At 43.9% G+C, this 21,213-nt stretch overlaps 3 protein-coding genes across 4 annotated transcripts in view; 1 reads left to right on the top strand and 2 right to left on the bottom strand.

Moving 5' to 3' along the window:
* Positions 1–7,791, bottom strand: part of LOC111659078 (regulating synaptic membrane exocytosis protein 2-like) — a 34,386-nt gene extending 26,595 nt beyond the window's left edge. The window contains exons 1-9 of one of the 2 annotated variants that reach the window (XM_087175507.1): positions 7,496–7,791; positions 7,033–7,193; positions 5,169–5,195; positions 4,903–5,004; positions 4,099–4,309; positions 3,032–3,201; positions 1,095–1,269; positions 449–683; positions 70–351 (exon numbers count right to left, since the gene is read on the bottom strand). In XM_087175507.1, coding sequence (XP_087031633.1) covers positions 70–351; positions 449–683; positions 1,095–1,269; positions 3,032–3,201; positions 4,099–4,309; positions 4,903–5,004; positions 5,169–5,195; positions 7,033–7,178 — 1,348 coding nt within the window. In that variant the 5' untranslated portion in view covers positions 7,179–7,193; positions 7,496–7,791. The remainder of the gene's footprint in view (positions 1–69; positions 352–448; positions 684–1,094; positions 1,270–3,031; positions 3,202–4,098; positions 4,310–4,902; positions 5,005–5,168; positions 5,196–7,032; positions 7,194–7,495) is intronic. The other variant, XM_087175506.1, reaches the window with a different exon arrangement.
* Positions 7,792–10,649: 2,858 nt separating this feature from the next.
* On the top strand, positions 10,650–13,977 carry LOC111659067 (uncharacterized). Its single transcript, XM_023411881.2, has 2 exons — positions 10,650–10,818; positions 11,158–13,977. The coding sequence occupies exons 1-2, from the start codon at positions 10,656–10,658 to the stop codon at positions 12,855–12,857; spliced, it is 1,863 nt and encodes a 620-aa protein (XP_023267649.2). The 5' UTR covers positions 10,650–10,655; the 3' UTR covers positions 12,858–13,977.
* A 416-nt stretch (positions 13,978–14,393) lies between these two features.
* On the bottom strand, positions 14,394–20,175 carry LOC111659065 (uncharacterized). The gene is made up of 3 exons (XM_023411879.2): positions 20,038–20,175; positions 18,707–18,943; positions 14,394–18,018 (listed from the first exon to the last, which is right to left on the bottom strand). Exons 1-3 carry the CDS (start codon positions 20,099–20,101, stop codon positions 15,911–15,913), a joined length of 2,409 nt encoding a protein of 802 aa, XP_023267647.1. The 5' UTR covers positions 20,102–20,175; the 3' UTR covers positions 14,394–15,910.
* Positions 20,176–21,213: the final 1,038 nt, after the last annotated feature.

The following is a 21,213-nucleotide window of genomic DNA, read 5'->3' as shown; positions in this document are numbered from 1 at the left end:
CATTTATGTGGTAGTTAGCATGTAGCCACATAGCCTAATGTAGTTAGTAGGTAGCACTTAGTCACTCACTGTCAGGCTCGTCACAGCTGGTGTACTCAGGTGTGGTCACTAGATCCTCCTCAGAGCTGCTGAAGCTACCAATCACATGCATCTTCCCCATCCTCCGTGCCCTCTGCGCTGTGCTCTCATTGGCTGGCTTCCTCTTGTGGGCAGAACTCGGGTCCAGGTGTTGCTGCAATAACGGACTGCGGCGGGGAGAAGTGGGGCTGGCGTGATTGGCTGCACGGTCCACAGAGAATGACCTCTGACCTCCAGATCCGACCAATCCCTGAGGCCGATTCTGATGGAGAGCTGAGAAGAAAAATAGAAGTCAGACTGAGGCACCAACAGTTTGATGATTCTATACTCTGTGATTGAGGCACCAACAGGTAGATGGTTCTATTCTTACCTGTGTGTCTCAGGGTCAAGTGGTCGGGCTCGGCGGCTGCCAGGGAGACATCACTGTGGCGACGTTGGTGGCGGACCCTGCCGACTTGAGCTAACATCCTCATGGCCTCCTCACTCGGCTGTGGCTTCACCGGGTAACGAGCCAGGTTTGGGTCACTGCGGTAACGGGCCTGAAACTCCTCTTCTTGCCGCCGCTGCAGTTCACGCTCATCCAGAAACTGGTCCAGAGGATGGTCCTGATCCAGGAGAGGAGATGAAGATCAACGTCATCATCAGAGAAAAGACTGGCTGCAGTGTTTATTACAGGAACAATATGAAAGATGAAAATGACCAATTAAAGTGGTATTATGAAAATTATATTAATAGTAATTAATTATAATTATCATCATTATTATTATTATTATTATTATTATTATTATAATAATAATAAATAACATTCATAGGTTTTAGTGCAGGACCATATCATGTCATTAATGTTTCACTTGTAGTTTTAAATGTTTTAGATTAAAAACTGGACAAAACAATAACAATAATAACAAAATCAAATCTAAATAAAATCAAATGAACAATTATTGATTTGACTCTATTTTAAATTTGTGTGTCACTGTTGATTCAACAGCAGCTTCAAACACCTGTTTCCTACTCACCTGTGAGTGCCAGCGGCCCCGCCCATCTCTGATTGGTCGTCTCCGGCTCCGCAGATCCTCCTCCCCGCTGCCATGGTAGCCATGTGGCGAGCGAACACGGCAGTCCAGGTCAGAGGGTGAGTGAAGCATCCTGCCCCCCCCACCATCATAATACGACCCTGAGGGGCTCCGCCTCCTGTCAGTCACACAGAATGAGCCGGTCAACAGGGAGGAGGAGCCTCTGTGTGTTGCCTGGTTTTATACAGAACCTGAACTTTGTGAGGTTCTTCCTGTGTTTCTAATGGGACATTATTATCATTACAGGAGCAGTTCATCATTTTGGGAAATGAGTCCAGTTAAACAGAAACTCTATCAGTTTCTGTCTCTGTTCAAACTAAAATTGTTTTCTTCTCAACACAGTTCACACCGAAGTCACAAAGTTAAAAACTGGCCCGGGTTGATATGCACTGGTACCATGATGGGTTAATCTCACCCAGTACAGCCACCTACTGATCCAAAGACCAACCAGTTAACTCACCATGAATCCTGAATCAGATTAAATTAACAAAAGGTGGAAGCTAAAACAGAACCAAACAAAAAGCTCTGTCCTGATTAGTCCTCAACTGATCCACACCTGAACCTGAACCTGATCCTGGTCTCCAACAGCACCGCAACAATCAGAATACATCATATTAATAAAAGCTTCAGTCTCAGTCATTAATCTGACTCATAAATAAACACACGAGTGTAAACGAGAAGACAGGTGAACCTCAGTGTGAAGAAACCGTCGCTCCACAAACACACACAAGAAAAAAAAGTTTCTTACACTTTGTCCTTCAGCTGTCGGAGGTTTGAAGCTTCATATCGACTCAACACACGACACATTCAACCTCCACACACACACACAACCACACACAGTCAGCAGGTTTATAACTGATATCTGGATCATAACTGAAGCTCTGCCCACTTTGTGACAGGTCCCTCCCCCCTGCCTTATATCCTCCACCTTCATCACCCTCCCATTTCCTCATCCTTCTCTCTCTGGCTCCACCCACACTGGAAATTACATCACAGTGTGTGTGAGTGTATGCGCTGTTAGCCTGTTAGCTTCTGTTAGCAGCAGTAAGCCTCTGTGAACTGCAGGATTATTCATCTGTTAATCTGATTACAATTGTGTGTGTGTGTGTGTGTGTGTGTGTGTGTGTGTGTGTGTGGTGGGGGGTCACACACTCTAATTAACAACAAACCAAACTCATTAACAGTCTGTCTGACTTTAAAGGAGCAGTCTGAGGTTTAACTTTTTGTTCCAGTATAAATGTTCCCGAGTCTCAGTGTTTCATAAAGAAGCAGATTGTTCCTGCAGCTTTAGAACCAGGAGAACCACGGGTTTATTCCTGTGTGAGGTCAGAGGTCAGACTGATGAAGACTGTAGAGCTCCTCAGTGTCTCCACACTTTGATAGTTTCATCACAGCTCTCTCTGTTTATTCAAAACAAGGTGTTGACATTAATAATAAACCGTATTCATACGTTTTCATCATGTTGTTTGAAGCTTTCTCGTTTGTCTTGTTGTGAGCACTGTGAAGACTCTTGACCGCCACCTGTTTCTCTGTAGAAGCAGAGCAGATTTAACAACATGCTTAACTGTTTATTAATGCCGTTGTTTCCCGTGTTCAGAGCGATGGTAAAGTTTCTCTCCTGTGTGGGAAATCTTAGAATCAGCCTCAGTCTGAGCTACAACAGATCAAAGGTGAAGTGTTTGTGTGCTTTTCTGTGTGGTTCTCTATGGTTCTAATGTGGTTTTCTTTATGAGGGTCTTTGTTGTTCTCTGATGTTGTGTCAGCTTCATGTTCTCTCAGATATTCCTCAGGTTCTTCTGCCTTTAAAAGTTGGACTGTGTGAACTCGTCCTCATGAATTCTGCTGTATAAACAATAATCCGTGAAGATAAAGGTACTCACCGCTCAGTGGCTCCATTGCTCAGGGGCCCCGTGGCCATCGGCGACCCCTGCATTGATGGGTGTGGAACCCCATGAGAGGTGTGGTCGACAGACAGTGTGTTGGAGTGAAACTCCCCCGAGCGAGTGAGAATCTCCTGCTTCCTCCTGCACACGTTACAAACCCACATCACCTGAAACATGACACACACACACACACACACACACACACACACACACACACACACGCGCACACACACACACACACACATTCAACATATCACACATTCTCATATATATGACAAATAAAAACTGTGACCTCAGATTATTTTAAAAAGTATTTCACCAATTTGATTGGTGCTGTTATTCACTATGGTTGGGCAGGTGGGGTGGGGGGGCTATAGCAACTATTAAGCTCCTGCTGAACCCGAATAATTTACCATTTTAAGGACACCATTAATTTGTTGTAATTGCATAAAAGGAGATAATTAATTTCATTCGTGTAACAGATTGTAAAAAGAAAAGGTGTGTGTGGAACCAGCAGTCCAAGTGAACACGCTCATCTTCACTTGTTAAACCAGGTGTGTGTGTGTGTGTGTGTGTGTGTGTGTGTGTGTGTGTGCGTGCGTGCGTGCGTGCGTGCGTGCGTGCGTGCGTGCGTGCGTGCGTGCGTGTGTGTGTGGTGTGTGTGTGTGTGTGTGTCCTGATTTCTCTGGCTGTGATGACCCCTCCTGTTCATACTGGACATTAATAGAAGTCTTGACAGAGCCAAAGTCCACAGGTGCAGATCCTGTTTCACTGTTGAGGTCCAGTGGAGGGAAATAGGGAAGTAAGTAGTGAAATGATTCCCATTGATATGATTCAGTTCAGTGTGAACAGGAGCAATCACTGCACAGGAAACAACAACTATTTCAAAGTTCCCATCAGCACCTGAAAAAGTGTGAACTGGTCCCTTAACCCCTGAGTGTCTGTCATCTTTTAGTTCTGGTTCATTCTCACTCTAACTCCTGACATGGAGCATCTTAAAGGTTTGTAGTCCTCTCTTAGTGTGTCACAGTGCACGCACTAGAATCAACGCTGAGAACACTCACCTTATTGGCTCTCAGAGGGACACGCCCCCCACAGCGGGCACAGAAGCGACTCTGGCAGTAGCAGCAGGCTCGCCCACAGCCGTCAGCGAACTTCGTCTTGCGACAGATGCCGCAGGTCGGAGACTCTGCCCTCGCCGTCTGAGCTGCTTGAGGCTCCTCCCCCAGCTTCTTCACCTGGTCCTTGTACATCTCAAACTGCTGATGTAACTTCCTGTGTGGGGAGATGGAGCGGACAGAGGTTAAAGAGGTTGCTATTCCTTCAGCTCTGCTGCTGCAGGAGACTGTTGACCAGTCTTACCTGCAACGTGAGGATCATCAGACCTACAGCATTAGCTGAACTAGCATTACTGCTAGCAAGCTTGAAGAGGTGTGCGTTTCAAAATCTAAATGAATCATGTTAAGTAGAAGTCAGGTATGTACAGTATACTTTCTCCTACAGTACAAACTAACAAACCCAACAAATAACCAACTGACATTGTCAGCTGTCACCGTTGGTCATGACCCTCACTCTGCAGATTAAGTTGGTCCATCAGGAGTCTGTTTCCTCAAAATTTCCAGTTTTCACTTCACCTGAATCCACCTGCACACAGGTAACAGGATCTGAGGTGACAGAATGATGACTGATGACTGACTGACTCCACCTGTTTGTAACAGTCTAGTATCAATCTGGATCAGAGTTCCTGGTCTGATGAAACAGACCAGAACCACCAGGTACCATCAGATCTTTGTTTTCCTTCGGTCTGGACCCAATGACCTGAACCACAGGTGAGACACACACCTGATCTATCTCTGGTTTTTACTCACGTCTGCGACCCGTCGTCAGTCGGACTTTTAACCTGCAGAACTTCCGACACATTGGCGGCAACGTCATTGACCAACTGACTGAACCCCGAGAACAGATTCCACCTGTCCAGGTAACACAGAGAATCAGCTGACAGGAAGGAGATTCTCTGGAGGGGGGGGGGGGGGGGGCAATTTGGAAAACAGGAAGTAATTCAATAAGGTTTGGGAAAGAGACGTGGCCAGGACAGGTGCACTCAGGGAGATGTAGTTCAGACTGAGGTACTTACGAGGCTGGTTTCACTTCCTCCTGATCCCTGAAGACACACGTGATGACGATGATGTGGATGATGATGATAATGAAATAAAAATAAAAATGACATCAGAACAGAAACAAACTGAAGTAACAACTAATAGAAAACATGAAGAGACATAGAGGAAGCTGCTCATGTTCTTCAGTCAGACTTTATACGTCACACTGTCGTACAGATGAGCCTCAGTCTCAGTTTACCTGTGTGTGTGTGTGTGTGTGTGTGTGTGTGTGTGTGTGTGTGTGTGTGTGTGTGTATTTTTAAACTATTCATACTCTGAAACACTAAAAGTCGCTAAATATTATTCAGCTTTTTAAAGTGTTCACCATCTCTGTTGGACATTGTTATAAATCACTGTGCTGACGTCATTTCACAACCTGATTTCATTCATCTAATTCAGACAAATTTAGTGCTGCAGCTCTTATTTTGAAAATCATAAGGTTCAACATAAATAAATGACAAAAAGTAAAAAGAGAATCAGACAGGAAACACGTCAAAATAAAATCACAAACATCACATGATCAACCTCCGCACTGAACAAGGCACCAGGTCAGAACTGTCCGTCATGATGCATCCCTGGCCACACGCCCAGCCAGTGATGTCACGGCAGCTGTTTTTGATGGAATGAGCCTTTAATAACAGGAGCTGCTGGCTCATATCCTGGGGCTGATGGGTAATGAGGAACGAGAGACTTCCTGTCGGCACATTCTCCGCATGTTTCACCCAAAAAACTTTCTTGTCAAAACCTGAGGCCTGCATTACCCACAATTCAGATGGACCTCTGACAGGTGGGTGGTGGGTTGGGATGAGTTATGCTAGTAGCAGCTAATGTAGCCTGGAGCAGAGATGGGTGGGGGGGGGGGGTCATCATTGTTGTAGTCCCCAACACCTGGACACACCTGCTGATGTGGAAACACCAGTCCATTTAGTTCTGGACTAAACTAAGAATATATGACATACAGTACCAGTCAAAAGTTTGGACACACTTTCTCATTCACGTGAATGGTATTAGTGTCATTACTCACTAGTCGTTACTATATAATCACATCAGTACTCAGTAGTCATTACTACAGTAGTCATGGGTTGGACCCATCTTTGTACTTGACCTTCATTCTGATGTCAACTACACATCTGTTCAGTTTTGTGACTGTATCTTACACAGTTGTAACACTGTCATGGTGATAAAATCTGTCCACAGACAGACAGACAGACAGACAGACCTACTAAAGTCCTCAAAACCACCTCTGTGGTAGTTCCCTCTACAGTACGGTCAGTAGATGTCTCCAGGACCACATTTTTCCATGAACCTGACATGCTGTCTGCCGGTAATCAGAGATCAGTCACAGTTCAGACAGCTCGGTGCACAATGAAGTAGGCTACTTTTACTGTGATACTTCAAATACATGAAGATGATAATTTATTACTTGAGTGGGGATTTAAACTGTGGACTCAGTACGTTTACCTCAGTAAAGGATCTGAGTACTTCCACCATTACTACATGAATGACACCTAAAGTTGTAGTTTTTAAAACCTTTATTTAACCTGAAATCATGCTGTGTGCTCGTCAGCTGATGTCTGACAGTATGAGCTTTTCACAGCTTCAGAGAAAATCAATAATTCTGATGGAAATATTGCTTCCAGTGTGAACCTGTCCTTCAATTCAGTGACAGCAGCTCTGACCTGCAGTCAGCAGGATATTTGCTCATCAACAGAAAAATATGTTACTCAGACCAATTAACTTTCTTTACTGATTATTGATTATTATGCTGATGACTGGCTGGAGGGCACTACCATGATCAGTCAGTGATTCGGCCTACTGATTATTGAGACTTCCCCCCCTTACTTGAGCATGCTCTGCTCCTTCTCCTCCTCCTTCTTCTGTCTCTCCATCACCGACAGGATGATGCTCCGCTCCTCCTCTGTCAGGTGGCTGAGGTCCGGCAGCTCCGGCTCCGAACCGGGCGATGCAGGTCCGGCCGGGCCAGACATCCCGACTGTGAGCCGCTAAAAAATCAGGACGCAGTCAGTCAGTCCCGGCCATGTGACGGAGGGCCCGCCAGTGTAACACCAATAAATGTAAATGATGATGATGGTGATGAAAGCCATAGAAATGTAGGGTGTTCATATTTTTTTGTCCACCTCTAGGTGGATTCAGCGGGTGAAGCCTCGAGTAGCGGACACAGCACCGGTCAGAGCCACTCCGTCTGCACCTTCACCCGCCATCAGATCATCCACACATCCACCTGTTTATTTATCCATCCATCCATCCATCCATCCATCCTTCCATCCATCCTTCCACCTCTCACCGACAGACGCAGCGGCGTCCTCTCGCCTGTTTACTCCGCAGTCATGTCGCCTCCTCCGGGGTTCAGCGGCGGCGGCTCCGGACGGCTCTCCGTCCTGGCGGCGGCTCTCATCCTCCGCTACACCCCGGCGCTCAGGCCTGCTGTTGTCGCGGAGTCCCGCCGCAGTTCCTCGGTTCTTCACGGTGATAATGGACGCAGCAGCAGCGCAGGAGGAGGAGGAGGAGACGAAGGGAAAATAAATAAATCCTCCATAGACTGAGAAGGAGGGGACGGGGGCAGGGCCACGGCGTGACGGCGTTACGCACAGCAAAGATCAGCTGGTCACGGGGTGGGGTGGAGGGGCGGTGGGGGGGCAGGTGAGTCTGCTAAGGGAGCTAAACATAGGCCTGCCGCCAAAGATAGACACACAAACAGCCAGATTAACAAATATATAACCCATAAACCAATCAATACAGTGATTGATCACTAGTAACCTACAGTCCTGTAACTGTTTCTTATGCGGATTCAGGACTAGATAGTGGGTGAGATATGAGATTATAGTGGTGCAACTTTTCAAAATTAAAGCCCTTTAAGGAATAAAGTAAAAACAAAGTAAAACAGTCAATGACTGTGACCAAACAGAATATTTATTCTCCAGTATATAAACATTAAATCAGTCACAGGTGTATCTGTGACATCATAAGGAACACAAACATCTATAAAACTTCATGACCACTAGAACCTCTATGGACATGAATTTGTCTCAATATTATTTGTGTGAATAGATTGAGAGTCCCTGTTTAAATGTGTAATCTGTAAATATAAAACACCTTCCACAAATACAAAAAACAAATTTGTAAACTCACAAAAATATCTTGCAGATGAACATGGATCTGCAAATACACAAACAAATTCCACGAATAAAAACATGTCTGTGAATACATTCAATTAAGCAGCTAGCTTGCCCCCAGGGGGCCATGCCCCATGCCTGAACAACTTACTTCCCAACTTAGTCCCCCGATTTAGATATAGGCTCAAATTAGGATCAAAATGATTTTAAGCTTGTAAACTAATGTTTACAAATAATTCCAAAGTTTGTAGTTGTAAATCGACCTTTGTAAACCTGTAAAATAAATCTGCATGAGAAATTCAAGTTTGTGCCTGTGAAAAAAGTTGTGTTTGTGGCAAAGAGATTTTTATTTGTAAAAAAAAACTAAACTGAATCAAAACTGAACGATTGTGGTGAGGTTAAACAAAGAATCAGGGAAAGGAGAAATGCTTTTGTGGATGTCTGTATAGAGATAAAGAGCAGGAAACTGTAAAACTCAGCGTGCAACATTCCCAATGTTTTCATCCTTGTAGCTTCAGTGTCTCACACTGTGAGAGTAGATAGTTCAGTTTTCTGCTCTGTATCAGGACACAGATGTTGACATAACTATTTCTTCTTTTACAGTTTTACAGTGTCTTTGTGTAACCTCGACACTGATCATTTGTTCATAGTGTTGTTTCAGTCTTTTAACAAATACAAATACAGATCTCTGTACTCCTCTTCCTACCCGTTCCTGATACATGCCACGATAGCTGTGTCATCTGAGTATTTCTGGATGTGGCAGGACTCAGATTTTTATTTAAAGTCCCCTGTGGAGCCCCAGAGCTGCTCATCACTGTCCCTGAGACACAGTTACCCAGCCCGACATACTGTGGCCATCTTGTCATGTAATCCACAATCCAGGACGTGAAGCAGGGATCCACCCCCATCCCTTCCAGCTTGTCTTTAAGGATGGGGGGTTGGATGGTGTTAAATGCACTTGAGAAATCAAAGAACATAATCCTCATGTAACCACCTGGCTCATCCAAGTAAGAATGGGCCGGTGGAGCAAGTTAAGGACGGCATCATTCACTCCAATATGTTCTTTGTAGGCGAACTGTAGAGGGTCTAGTGCATGTTCAACCTGTGGCCTCAGAAGGTGGAGAAGCAGCCGCTCCGGGGTCTTCATGATGTGTGATGTGAGAGCCACCGGTCTGTAGTCATTTATCTCAGCTGGTCGTCCTACTTTAGGTACCGGAACAAGACATGATGTTTTCCACAGGACCGGGACCCTCCCTGTTTGTAGACCTAAGTTAAAGATCCTCTGGAGAAGCTCAGACAGCTGGGCTGCACAGTCCTTTAACAGCCTCGGACACACACCATCCAGGCCTGTTGCCTTTCCAGGACGCAGCCTCTTGAGCTCCGCCCTCACCTCCTCCGCTGTAAAGGACAGGACACTTGACTCCAGTGTGGAGGGAGTTGCGACTGCAGTGTCAGGTTGTAGAGGAGATGCTGCAGGAGAAGCTGCAGCTGAAGCTGTGGGAGAGAAAACAGGTGAGGCTGTGTCACACCTGTTGTAGAACAGGTTGAACTCATTGGCCTTCACCACATCCACATCACCTGGTGTTGCTGTTCTTCTATTTATAACCAGTGATGGTCCTCATCCCCTTCCACACCTCTCTGGTGTTGTTGTGCTGCAGCTTCCTCTGTACTTTCTTTTTGTAGTCCTCCTCCTGCTTTAATCTCCTCTTCAGCTCATGTTACACACACCTGAGCTTCTCCCTGTCTCCATCCCTGAAGGCCTCCTTTTTCTGGTTGAGGAGGGTCTTGATGTCACTGGTGATCCAGGGTTTGTTGTTTGGAAAGCAGTGTACAATCCTTGTTGGTCTTACAGTGTCCATACAGAAGTTAATGTAGTCTGTGGTATATTTAACCATTCTATCAGGTCAATGACCTTGGATGTTGTCATTTTATGATAAACATGTGGCTCTAATCCTCTTCTGTAATTTCCGTTTTATATTTTCAAGATATTTTTATGAGTTTATAAAAGTTTTTTTTGTATTTGTGGATGGTTAACCACATACAGATTAAACATTTACACAAGGACTCTCAATCTGTTCACACAAATAATACTGATTCAAATCCACCTCCATAAACCTCCTAAAGAACCTCGAGAACGTCCTCAGTCATATTGTAGAAGAGCTGCACCTGCTTTAGTTGTATCTTAAGACCCACTGTGTCAGTCTCTCCTGGAGCAGGTCGGCCATCACTCCTCCACCCAGCAGATGGAGGTAGAGCTCCATGTGAAAAAGAAGAGGGGAGAACGGTTGGGGTTGGCGCCATCACAGGGTTTTTAGGTTGGAAATGTCCAACATGAGTGAGTTGCAGGTCTTGGTGAGACGCAGACTGACGGCTGCTGCGGAGGAGATCTGCGGGGTCCTGGATCTCACTCTGGGGGCTCTGGAGGAGGAAGTCCGCCGCCAGCAAAGACTGCTGCGCTCCGTGCTCAACCCAGAGATCCGTCTGCAGAGAGGCGGTGAGCGACCGCATGTTGAACTCCATCCACAAATCTGGCATTTTAAAAGTTAACTACTTTACAAGCAGCATGCCCACAGGATATCACGTTAAAAACGACCCTGCTACAGTTAGAAGTTTGTTCTAGGTAATTCGGCAGGTAAACAATTCACCAAGAAGGTACTTCTGATACAAAAACGGCAACTTTATTAATTGTGATTACTGCTCGCTGTTAATGACAGTGTGTGTGCAGATGGATAAACGTCACAACAACATCCAGCACTGAAAGTCCTACAGGGCTGACATAGGGAGTCAAGTTCAGTCATTGTGTCCTAATGTCTTAATCTACTGTTCCCTGCAGACATCCAGCAGTTGTTGGTGAGTAAAAAAGAGCAGCAGGAGTGGAGCTCCAGTCTGGACCAGGAGGACCAGGAGGACCCAGAGCCCCCTCACATTAAAGAGGACCAGGAGGAACTCTGGACCAGTCAGGAGGGAGAGCAGCTTCAAGGACTGGAGGAGGCTGATATCACCAAGTTCACATTCACTCCTGTCCCTGTGAAGAGTGAAGATGATGATGATGATGATGAAGAGAAAGCTCAGTCCTCACAGCTTCATCAGAGTCAGACTGAGGAGAACAGAGACTTCGAGGCAGGAGAGGACTGTGGAGGACCAGGACCAGCCAGGAACTTAGTCCTTGTAAAGGCTGAGCGATGTAAAGATGAAAAAAAAAGCTCTTGTTGTTTATTTTGTTGCTCTGAGTGTGGGAAAACATATTTCTACAGTTACCTTCTGGAGAGACACATGAGAACTCACACAGGAGAGAAACCGTTCAGCTGCCCTTTGTGTGGTAAAAGATTTATACGAAAGGGACGTTTGACGCAACATATGGCCGTCCACTCCGGAGAGAAACCGTTCAGTTGTTGTTTGTGTCACAAAAGATTTACCTGCTGTGCACAGGTCAAAAACCATGAATGTATTCACAAGTCCTCACAGCTTCATCACAGTAAGACTGAGCCTCCAGCACCAGAACCAGACAGGATCTCAGTTCCAGATGGTTGTTTACAGCCAGTTAGTGATGACAACACGTCAGAGTCTTCTGAACCTGAGAGTGAAGATGATGATGATGATGGAGAGAAACCTCAGTCCTCACAGCTTCATCAGAGTCAGACTGAGGAGAACAGAGAGGCAGAGCCTCCAGGCGGCAGCTCAGCTGAACACATGGAGACAGAAGCTGATGGAGAGGACGGTGGAGGACCAGGACCAGACAGGAACTCAGATCCAGACAGACATTTACAACCAGGATCTGATGACAACACTTCGGGGTCTTATGAACCAGAGATGGAAGACAGTGATGATGGTTGGACGGAGACGCAGAAATCTTTTAGCTGCTCAGACTGTGGGAAAAGATTTGGCCGAAAGGGAAATCTGCAGACTCACTTGAGAACTCATACGGGAGAGAAACCATTCAGCTGCTCAGTTTGTAAGAAATGCTTTGGATGCCGCTCAACCTTGACAAAACACATGCTAACGCACACAGGGGAGAAACAATTTGGTTGCTCATTTTGTGGAAAGAAATTTCATATCAAGGGAACTCTGGTGAGACACATGGAAACCCACAGAACAAGAGAGAAAGAATTCAGTTGTTCAGTTTGTGTAAAGAAGTTTTATGATAAGTCGACTCTGGTAAGACACATGAGAACCCACATAACAACAGACAAAACTCCCAGCTGTTCATTCTGCAGAAAAAATTTTTATGACAAGTCATCTCTGGAAAAACACAAAGCGACCCACACAGCACGAGAGAAGACGTTTAGCTGTTCAGAATGTGAGAGGAAATTTTATTTAGAGGCACATTTAAAAGGTCACATGAGAATCCACACAAAAGGAGAGAAACCATTCAGCTGTCCCGTTTGTGCAAAGATATTTAAATTAAATGATTATCTGAAGAAACACATGAAAGTGCACACAGGAGAGAAACCCTTCAACTGTCCCGTTTGTGACAAAAGATTCACATGGTACCCACAGCTGAAAGCCCATCAGTGTGTTGGGGAGACCAGCTGAAGCAGACTGCCTTCTTTCAGTGGTGGTAGCAGGGAGAGACGACAGCCAATGAGAGTGGAGCCCCAGCTGAGCTGACTTCACTCTTAAAGTTTCTTTAAATGACGCACAGAGTCTCTGTGGTTTAGACAGGACCAACATGGACAAGTATGAAATATGAGGAGATATAATAATTGACTTCTAGTTGTTGTCTTCAGAGATCATTTCGTAAAATGTATCAGCCTCTTTGCCACTCCATGTTTAAAAAATGTGAAACATTGACACCATGACAAAAATTATTCGCTTTGTTTCTTGTCATGTTTTAACAACACTGTTTTCACATTATAACTTGTAATTACGTTCAGGTTCTTCTCCATCATCAGGAGGCCACTGACTGGTCCAGATTCTGCAGGACAAACGCAGCCACAACTTGGAAACCATCTTATTAAAACTCAGTAAACATCAGGTGCACCAGTAGCTCAACTGGTTAAACATTATCACATATGAAGTCCTGAGTCCTTGCTGCAGGGAGCTGGGTGTGAATGCAGCCTGGACTCTTTTACCTCCTTCTCTCTACTGACTGTCGGTAAAACTTTAAACAAGAAAAAAAAAAAAATGTCATGGTGGCAGTGATACCGTGCTGTGATGACAGAAACATCTGCACAGAGTTAGAAGAACTGTTGTTCACACTGCTTCAATCAGTAATTAATATATTTGGGTATGTTTCTCGATTCGTCATCAAACCTCTGATGAACCTCTGATTCATCAAACCAACTGATCTTATTTTGCTTGAATTTCCTCATTAAAGCTTTTGCATCTAAAAAAATTTTTTTTGTTGTTCCACTTCGACAGTTTAAATGAATTTGTTAGAACCAAATAAAAATCCATTTTAATTGAATTTTGAAACCATGTTACTGTCTGTAGAGTTTTAATTAAAGTTTTGGAAATTTACTTTCTCTGTAACTTTCTCTTTATCTACTTATTTCAGAACACAATATGACCAGTAGAACCTAACCCCCACCCACCACCACCACCAAAGAAAAAAGTTTGTGACAACTCTGATGTCAGGAGGTTCCTTCATACTGTGTATAATCCTAAAAAATCCTCTTAAGAAATTAGAGCCTGAGATCTCCAGGTTTGTGGAAGCAAAACAAACAGAATTTAACTGAAGATACTGATTGATCTCATTCAACACAGAAGGCTGAGGCTTCCAGACTTTGGATTTCAACAAACCTCCTGTTAGGAAACAAAGAGAGGCAGCGATATTCAGGTGACGTGCCACTGATAGGTTCCCTTTAATGAAGAGACACCACATATTTCATGTCACAATCATGTTGATGATGATATTAATAAAAATAATGAGTCTCTTCGTTTAAGAACTCGATAAATCTCCATTAACATGTTCAACAGTTTTCTCTTTCTTGTATTTCTTTCCCTTTAACTAATGATATTCATTCATAAAATGGATGCTTAGCTTAGCACAAACACTGGAAGCAGGGGTTAGCTGTTAGCTGTAGGTATGATGTTGCTGTGACAGGTACGATAAAATGACTGCAGAGAAAATCTTTAAATTAAACTTTAATGACCAAAAACCTTCAACAATGACAAACATTAACCTTTTTCTTCCACTGAATCCAAACTGGTCCTTCATCAGACACTATTAATGTAGTTCAACATGTCCACATTCAGTTAATGGTCAGAGCAACAATACGAACAACATTTATACTTTTAAATAAACTTTGAAATTAAAAATTTACATTTAATTTAAAATGAAAAAGAAGTAACTTCATACATTTCTGTTTTTTATGTAAAAACTGGATAATTAATAATAATATTAATCCTGAAATCAGAAATAGCAGCAAAAAATCATTAAATAATAATAAAAGACAAAGTCTTCCAAAACTCTGTGCAATAAAAAGCAAGATACTTTTTCTTCAATGAAACAGAGCAGGACGTAAATGAACATCACATCTGTTTACCTGTTCACTCCTACGCCTTTTCCATGAACACATACACGGTAGTTAACTTTGACTCAATCAACAAATACAGACACATCATAGTCCAGTGAACTCTCTGTCAGGTGATCGTCAGAAGTCTGACCCCTCAGACAACAGCATCAACACTGAACTCCTCACTGCTTCCTGAACCTAAATCTGTGCTCTGCTCAGGACAAATCTCTGATCCCTGATTTCTCTCAGGGGTCTGGACTCTTTCTGTCAACACAGACATCTGCAAAGAAAATATCGTCACAACCTGAAAGATACAGGTATAGAACTTAACAGTGTGTAGTTGAGATCAAAATGAAGGTTGAGTTCAACCATGAGCACTGAGTTCTCATGTAATGATGTCATAGTGACTACGTCATGTAATAATGTTAGCTCAGTCCCAATTCAGGGGCCACATCCCTCAGAGGACGTGGGCTACGAAGGCGTGGCCCTCCGTAGCCACCATAGACCTCAAAGGCCCAACCGAGATGAGACGGTCTGGCCAATGGACAATTTTCTCTTTGCATTACCAACTGTGACCACCCTTACCATTGTGTTGAAAGCATGGCTCCGGTCGCCTAGCAACCTTGATAAAGACGTAACTTTTCACAAAAACTTTTCACAAAAACTTAAACTGAGCTGAAACCCAATACTTAAATTCAAAAGTGAAATCATTAGGCTCTCTGTCAATGTTTCTTGCCATATTACTTTCATTACTGATACGCAATGAATCTTGGGATAGGTAGGGCCCTGAAGGATCCACCTGTTGGAGCCTTCGTTGTCCAGGAAAAGAAGGAAGCATTCGAAGGAGCCTTTGAAATGGGACAGTCTAGCCGCACCTCTGTGACAGTTGGTCTTTAAATGCAGCCAAGGATAAAACCCCTGAACTGGGACAAAGCTGTAGTAATGACCACAGAGTACTGATGGCTCACAACGTCAACATGATGACGGGTGTGTGTGATGGTGTCACACCATGATAGATGGCCTCTGGTTAGTGCATGTCTTCTTATTAACCAAGTTAAAATAAATTCAAAGCTCTGATACAATAAAATACAGTTGATATAAATATGTGCTCTGAGTTGTCAGGTGGTTTCAGTCAGTGACAGTTTGAACTTCAGTCATCAGCTGACTCTTGGTTTCATCCTGCTGATTCTCTCTCAGGTCTGGACTATCTGTTTCCTGTGACTGACTTGTTTCAGTCACAGTGTGTTGCACCATGTGTCGTTTCATATTTGATACTTGTGTAAAGCTTTTACCACAGACTGAGCAGCAAAACGGTTTCTTTCGTGTTTCCCCGGTGTGCTGTGCCATGTGTCGTTTCAGATTTCCTCCTTGTGTAAATCTTATGCCACAAACTTGGCAGCTGAATGGTTTCTCTCCTGAGTGAGTCCTCAGGTGTTTCTTCAGAGCTCCACTTGCAATAAAGCCCTTGCCACAAACAGAGCAACTGAACGGTTTCTCTCCTGTGTGAATTCTCATATGAGCTTTCAGGTTGTGTTTGTGATTAAATCTGTTCCCACACTCACGGCAGCGGAACGGTTTATCGCCCGGTTCCACCTCTGAGTTCTCCTCAGTGTCCTCCAGCTCTGACTGCTCACTGCCACACTTGTGTCGTCTGAACCCCGACAGCCACGTGAACTTTTTGTCACAGATACTACAGCTGAACTGTTTCTCTCCCGTGTGGACAGCCATGTGTTGAGTCATGTGCACCTTCTGTGTGAAACCTTTACCACAAAATGGACAACTGAACGGTCTCTCTCCTGTGTGAAGTCTCTCATGTGTCTTTAGATTGACCATGCGGCCAAATCTTTTCCCACACTGAGAACAGCTGAATGGTTTCTCTCCGGTGTGACTTGTCATGTGGCCCAGCAGAGACCTCTTACAGCCGAATGTTTTACCACAGTCGGAGCAGCTAAACGGTCTCTCTCCTGTATGAATCCTCACATGTGTCTGCAGATGTTCTTTGCGGCCAAATATTTTCCCACATTCAGAGCAGCTGAATGATTTCTTGACAGTGTTACATCCTGAATCAATTCCAGGCACTTTTACAGACTCATGTTCATGAGTTTCTTTCCAACCAAAATCTTCGGTCTTATCATCAGTATCTGACTGTAAATGTCTTGCTGGATCTGGGTTCCTGTTTGGTCCTGGTCCTCCACAGTCCTCTCCTCCCACTAAGTCTCTGTTCTCCTCAGTCTCACCCTGATGAAGCTGTGAGGACTGAGGTTTCTCTTCATCATCATCATCTTCACTCTTCACAGGGACAGGAGTGAATGTGAACTTGGTGATATCAGCCTCCTCATGACTAGTCCAGAGATCATGAAGCTGTGAGGACTCACCGCCACACTTGTGTCTTTTAAGCTGATAGAGCCACGTGAATCTTTTGTCACAAACACTGCAGCTAAACCTGTTCTCCTTTGTGTGGACAGATATGTGTTGTGTCAGATGTCCTCCATGTTTAAAGCTTTTCCCACACACTGTGCAGCTGAATGGTCTCTCTCCCGTGTGGATTCTCATGTGAATGTTCAGATTGTCCTTGCGGCTGAAGATTTTCCCACACTCAGAGCAGCTGAATGATTTCTCACCTGGCTCTGCATCTCTGTTCTCCTCAATCTGACTTTGATGAAGCTGTGAGGACTCACAAACACACTGGTGGCTTTTGAGCTGCGTATACCAAGTGAACCTTTGGTCACAAAAACGGCAGCTGAATCTTTTCTCCCCTGTGTGGACGGACATGTGGTACGTCAGATTTACCTTCTGTGTGAAACTTTTAGCACAAAAGGGGCAGCTGAATGGTTTCTCTCCTGTGTGAGTCCTCATGTGAATCTTCAGATGTGGGCTGCGGCCAAAAATTTTTCCACACTCGGAGCAGCTGTATGTTTTCTTGCCTGTGCTACATCTCACATCATTTGCAGGGACTTCAATAATTTTCAGGGAGTTTAAAACTGACTGAGGTTCCCTGGTCTCCATCCAATCACCTTCAGTCTTACAGTCTGTGGAGTCTGACACCCTATTGTCAGGATCCAGCTGTAAAGGTCGATCTGGATTTAAGTTACAGACTGATTCTGACTGACTGGTCCAGAGTTCCTCCTGTTCCTTTTTAATGTTGGGGGGCTCTGGGTTCTCCTTGTCCAGAGTTGAGCTCCACTCCTGCTGCTCAGGGGGAAGCTCCTCTGTCCTCACCAACAGCTGCTGGACGTCTGCAGGACAGAGTTAACACACAGAACCAGTGGTCAATTGTGTTTTACGTGTCACTACAAAACCTCCCACAGTGGTTCCACCATTTGACAACCTCCTAAAGCACCACTAGAACACACACAGGAACCACAGAACTTTATAAAACATGGAAGAACCATTTCCAGGACTACAAGAATCCTCTAAATCTTCTCACAACCTCACAGGAAAACAGGAAAACTAGAACCTCCTAAAGAAAACCAAGAACTTCCTTAAGGACCACAAGTACCATCTAAAGGATTGTAGAATGAACAATGTTCACCACCACGTTCACTTACAGGGCCACAAAGACCACCCAGAAACCTGCTTAATGACTGACAAACATCCCTTAAAGGACCTCTAGAACATAATAAAGGACCATTGCATCCATCTAAAGGACTAATAAAATCCTCTCATCATCCAAAATCATAGCCTAAAGATCAACTACAACTTCCTAAAACAAAACTAGAACCACCTAAAGATAAACTAGAACCTCATAAAGCACCTAAAGCATCATGGCTCCTTTAATGTACAGACAGGTGACAGTAAAATCCTGCTTACGGGTTCTCTGAAGTTCAACTTTTTTTCATGCTCAGTTGTCACTTCTTCAAATAAACAAGGGTTCCTCTCTTCTCTCTAAAAACTGTTCAATGAACAGATCCATGTTGTTCCCACCTGAATCTTCATCATCATCTTCACTCTTCACAGGGTCAGGAGTGAATGTGAACTTGGTGATATCAGCCTCCTCCAGTCCTTGAAGCTGCTCTCCTTCCTGACTGGTCCAGAGTTCCTCCTGTTCCTCTTTAATGTGAGGGCACTCTGGGTCCTCCTGGTCCTCCTGGTCCAGACTGGAGCTCCACTCCTGCTGCTCACAGGGAACCTCCTCTGTCCTCACCAACAGCTGCTGGATGTCTGCAGAGAACAGTAAACACACAAACATCAGGAAACTGAAGCCAAGAAAGCCAAATAACCGATGGAACCACTTATGGGACTTGTAATATCTCCTAAATGACCACAAACACTTAATGACCTGTACAACCTCCAAAAAGACTACTATAACCTCCAAGAGGTTCCCTAGAACATCTTCAGTGACCACTAGAACCTCTTACAAGAGAACTAGAACCACATTAAGGAACCGTAAATGCTCATCAGTGGCCACAGGCATCATCTCAAGAACCACAAGAGCCTCCAAAAGGACCCAATGCCCTCCTTAATAAAATCAAGCTCTACCTTAAGCCTCCTCAAGAACCTCCTTAAATATACCCCAGGAACCCTAAAACCTCCATAGTAATGACCTGCACTGTGGGCTAGGTTTTACCCAGACAATAATATTTTATATTCACCATCACATGTGATGAGAAACGGCAAACACCAGCTTTTATTATCAACTAATCTATTGATTGTTTTTGTGATTAATAATTAGTCTAATCAATATTAAGAAATATTGACGTCTTCAATGTCTTTTGTCCAACCAAAAACAACCAGAAAATCAGAAGTTTTTGACGTTTCTTACAAATTAAAAAAAGATGAATTATTGAACAGTCGTCGATTATTTTTTCACACGTGTATAACATTTTTATTGGTTGCTTTTTAACCTTTTGAAGTTGTTCGTGCAGCTCAGGTTACCATGGTGATGCAACCCAGTTGCCACGGGGACACAGCGGGGTGAAAGGTGAGCTAGCTTCTTTATAACATAGAGAGTCAAGAGAGCTGCAAACCTTCGATGCTAGCGCGAGCTCGGTGGAGCTAGAGTTATAGATGTTCGGGTTCGGGTTCGGGTTCAGGTTCAGGTTCAGGTTCAGGTTCGACCAGCTGTTATAGCTGGAACTGACTCACTGTGAATCCCTTCAGTAATAAAACACACAGCTGCATGTTAACTACTACCCAGTGGATCATTAACGAACAGACCAACAGCTCTATAAGTCCTGGAGGCAAATCACCTGACCAACACCAGCTAACGTTAACTTAGCAACGTTAGCACAACAGTCAGCAGAAAAAAAGCAAACCTGCTTTTCTCAGTTTCGTTTCAGGTTTTAGCAGCAAACCAGGAAGATTTCCGGCTTGATCCATCTCTGATCCGTTTACAAAACGGAACTCTGACGGTTTAAGTACCGTTGTTAGGTTCAGCTAACGGTTTACTCTGCTAACCGCTGCTAACCGCTATCACTGTCAAACCAACTACAATTTCAACTGTCACTTCCGGGACCGGTTTCAAAATAAAACTCAATATGTACTCGGGATCGTGTTCAGACAGGTTTATGGTGTCAGGTCCATCACTCTTGGATGTTACAGCCACTCTCTAAAGAAAAGATCGGGATTCGCCTAAGAGCCATAATAGCCGTCAGTGCTTCCAGTGAAACTTGGTTATTGCACGATTTTTCCCACCTGTTAACCGGTTCAGGTTACAGGGTCAAGTGGACGTCAGAAGGTTTGATAATGATTAATGTGCTGTGTTTACTTTGCGTCAGTAAAAATCAGGTTTATGTGGAAGCTGTTACCAAAGACATCATCACGGATGAAGCTTTGATTTCTGAAACACCTGTGATTTGGTTTATTTGCACTAATTTGTTTTAGTCTAATACTACTCAGTTCATAATCATCATCCGATGCAACTGCTTAGAAAATATCATTAAAATAATACACTAACTGTATATATATAAAAAAACAAAAACAAAAAAACTATGTGTGTATTCCTAGAGCAGAAGTTCTCCGTTTGGTTTCCTTTTTGTTTTTATTTAATCTATATATATTTTATTGTTGTTAATTTCCTGTTTTAATTACTAATCAAATTAACTAAGATCACAGAGTATTTATACCATAATGATAAATATAGGGCTCTGAACTGTGGCACACACTCCAGCACAGCAGGTGATGGTAATGCACCATCACCTGCTGCTGAAGAAGAAGAAGAACAAGAACAAGAACAAGAACAACAACAACAACAACAACAACAACAACAACAACAACAACAACAACAACAACAGAACAGACGTGGTGAGAACAGATCGGAGGTGGACCTACACCGGAAGCCGCTAGATTTGGATTCAGGAGACCCTGAACCGAGGCACAGTGGAGCAGGTTTGTTTTACTTCTGCTGCTGGAGACACGTTTACTGCTCTAGTATTGTTGCTAAGCTAACGTTAGCTGTTAGCTGCAGCTAGCTGGTTTATGATGAACGTTTA

Source organism: Seriola lalandi, unplaced genomic scaffold (genome assembly GCF_002814215.2).
Source record: "Seriola lalandi dorsalis isolate HSWRI2012SDOR001 ecotype SW California unplaced genomic scaffold, Sedor1 jcf7180002054472, whole genome shotgun sequence".
Lineage (NCBI taxonomy): Eukaryota > Metazoa > Chordata > Actinopteri > Carangiformes > Carangidae > Seriola > Seriola lalandi.
Note: the sequence above shows the minus strand (reverse complement) of the source record. Positions and strands in the feature narration are given on the sequence as shown.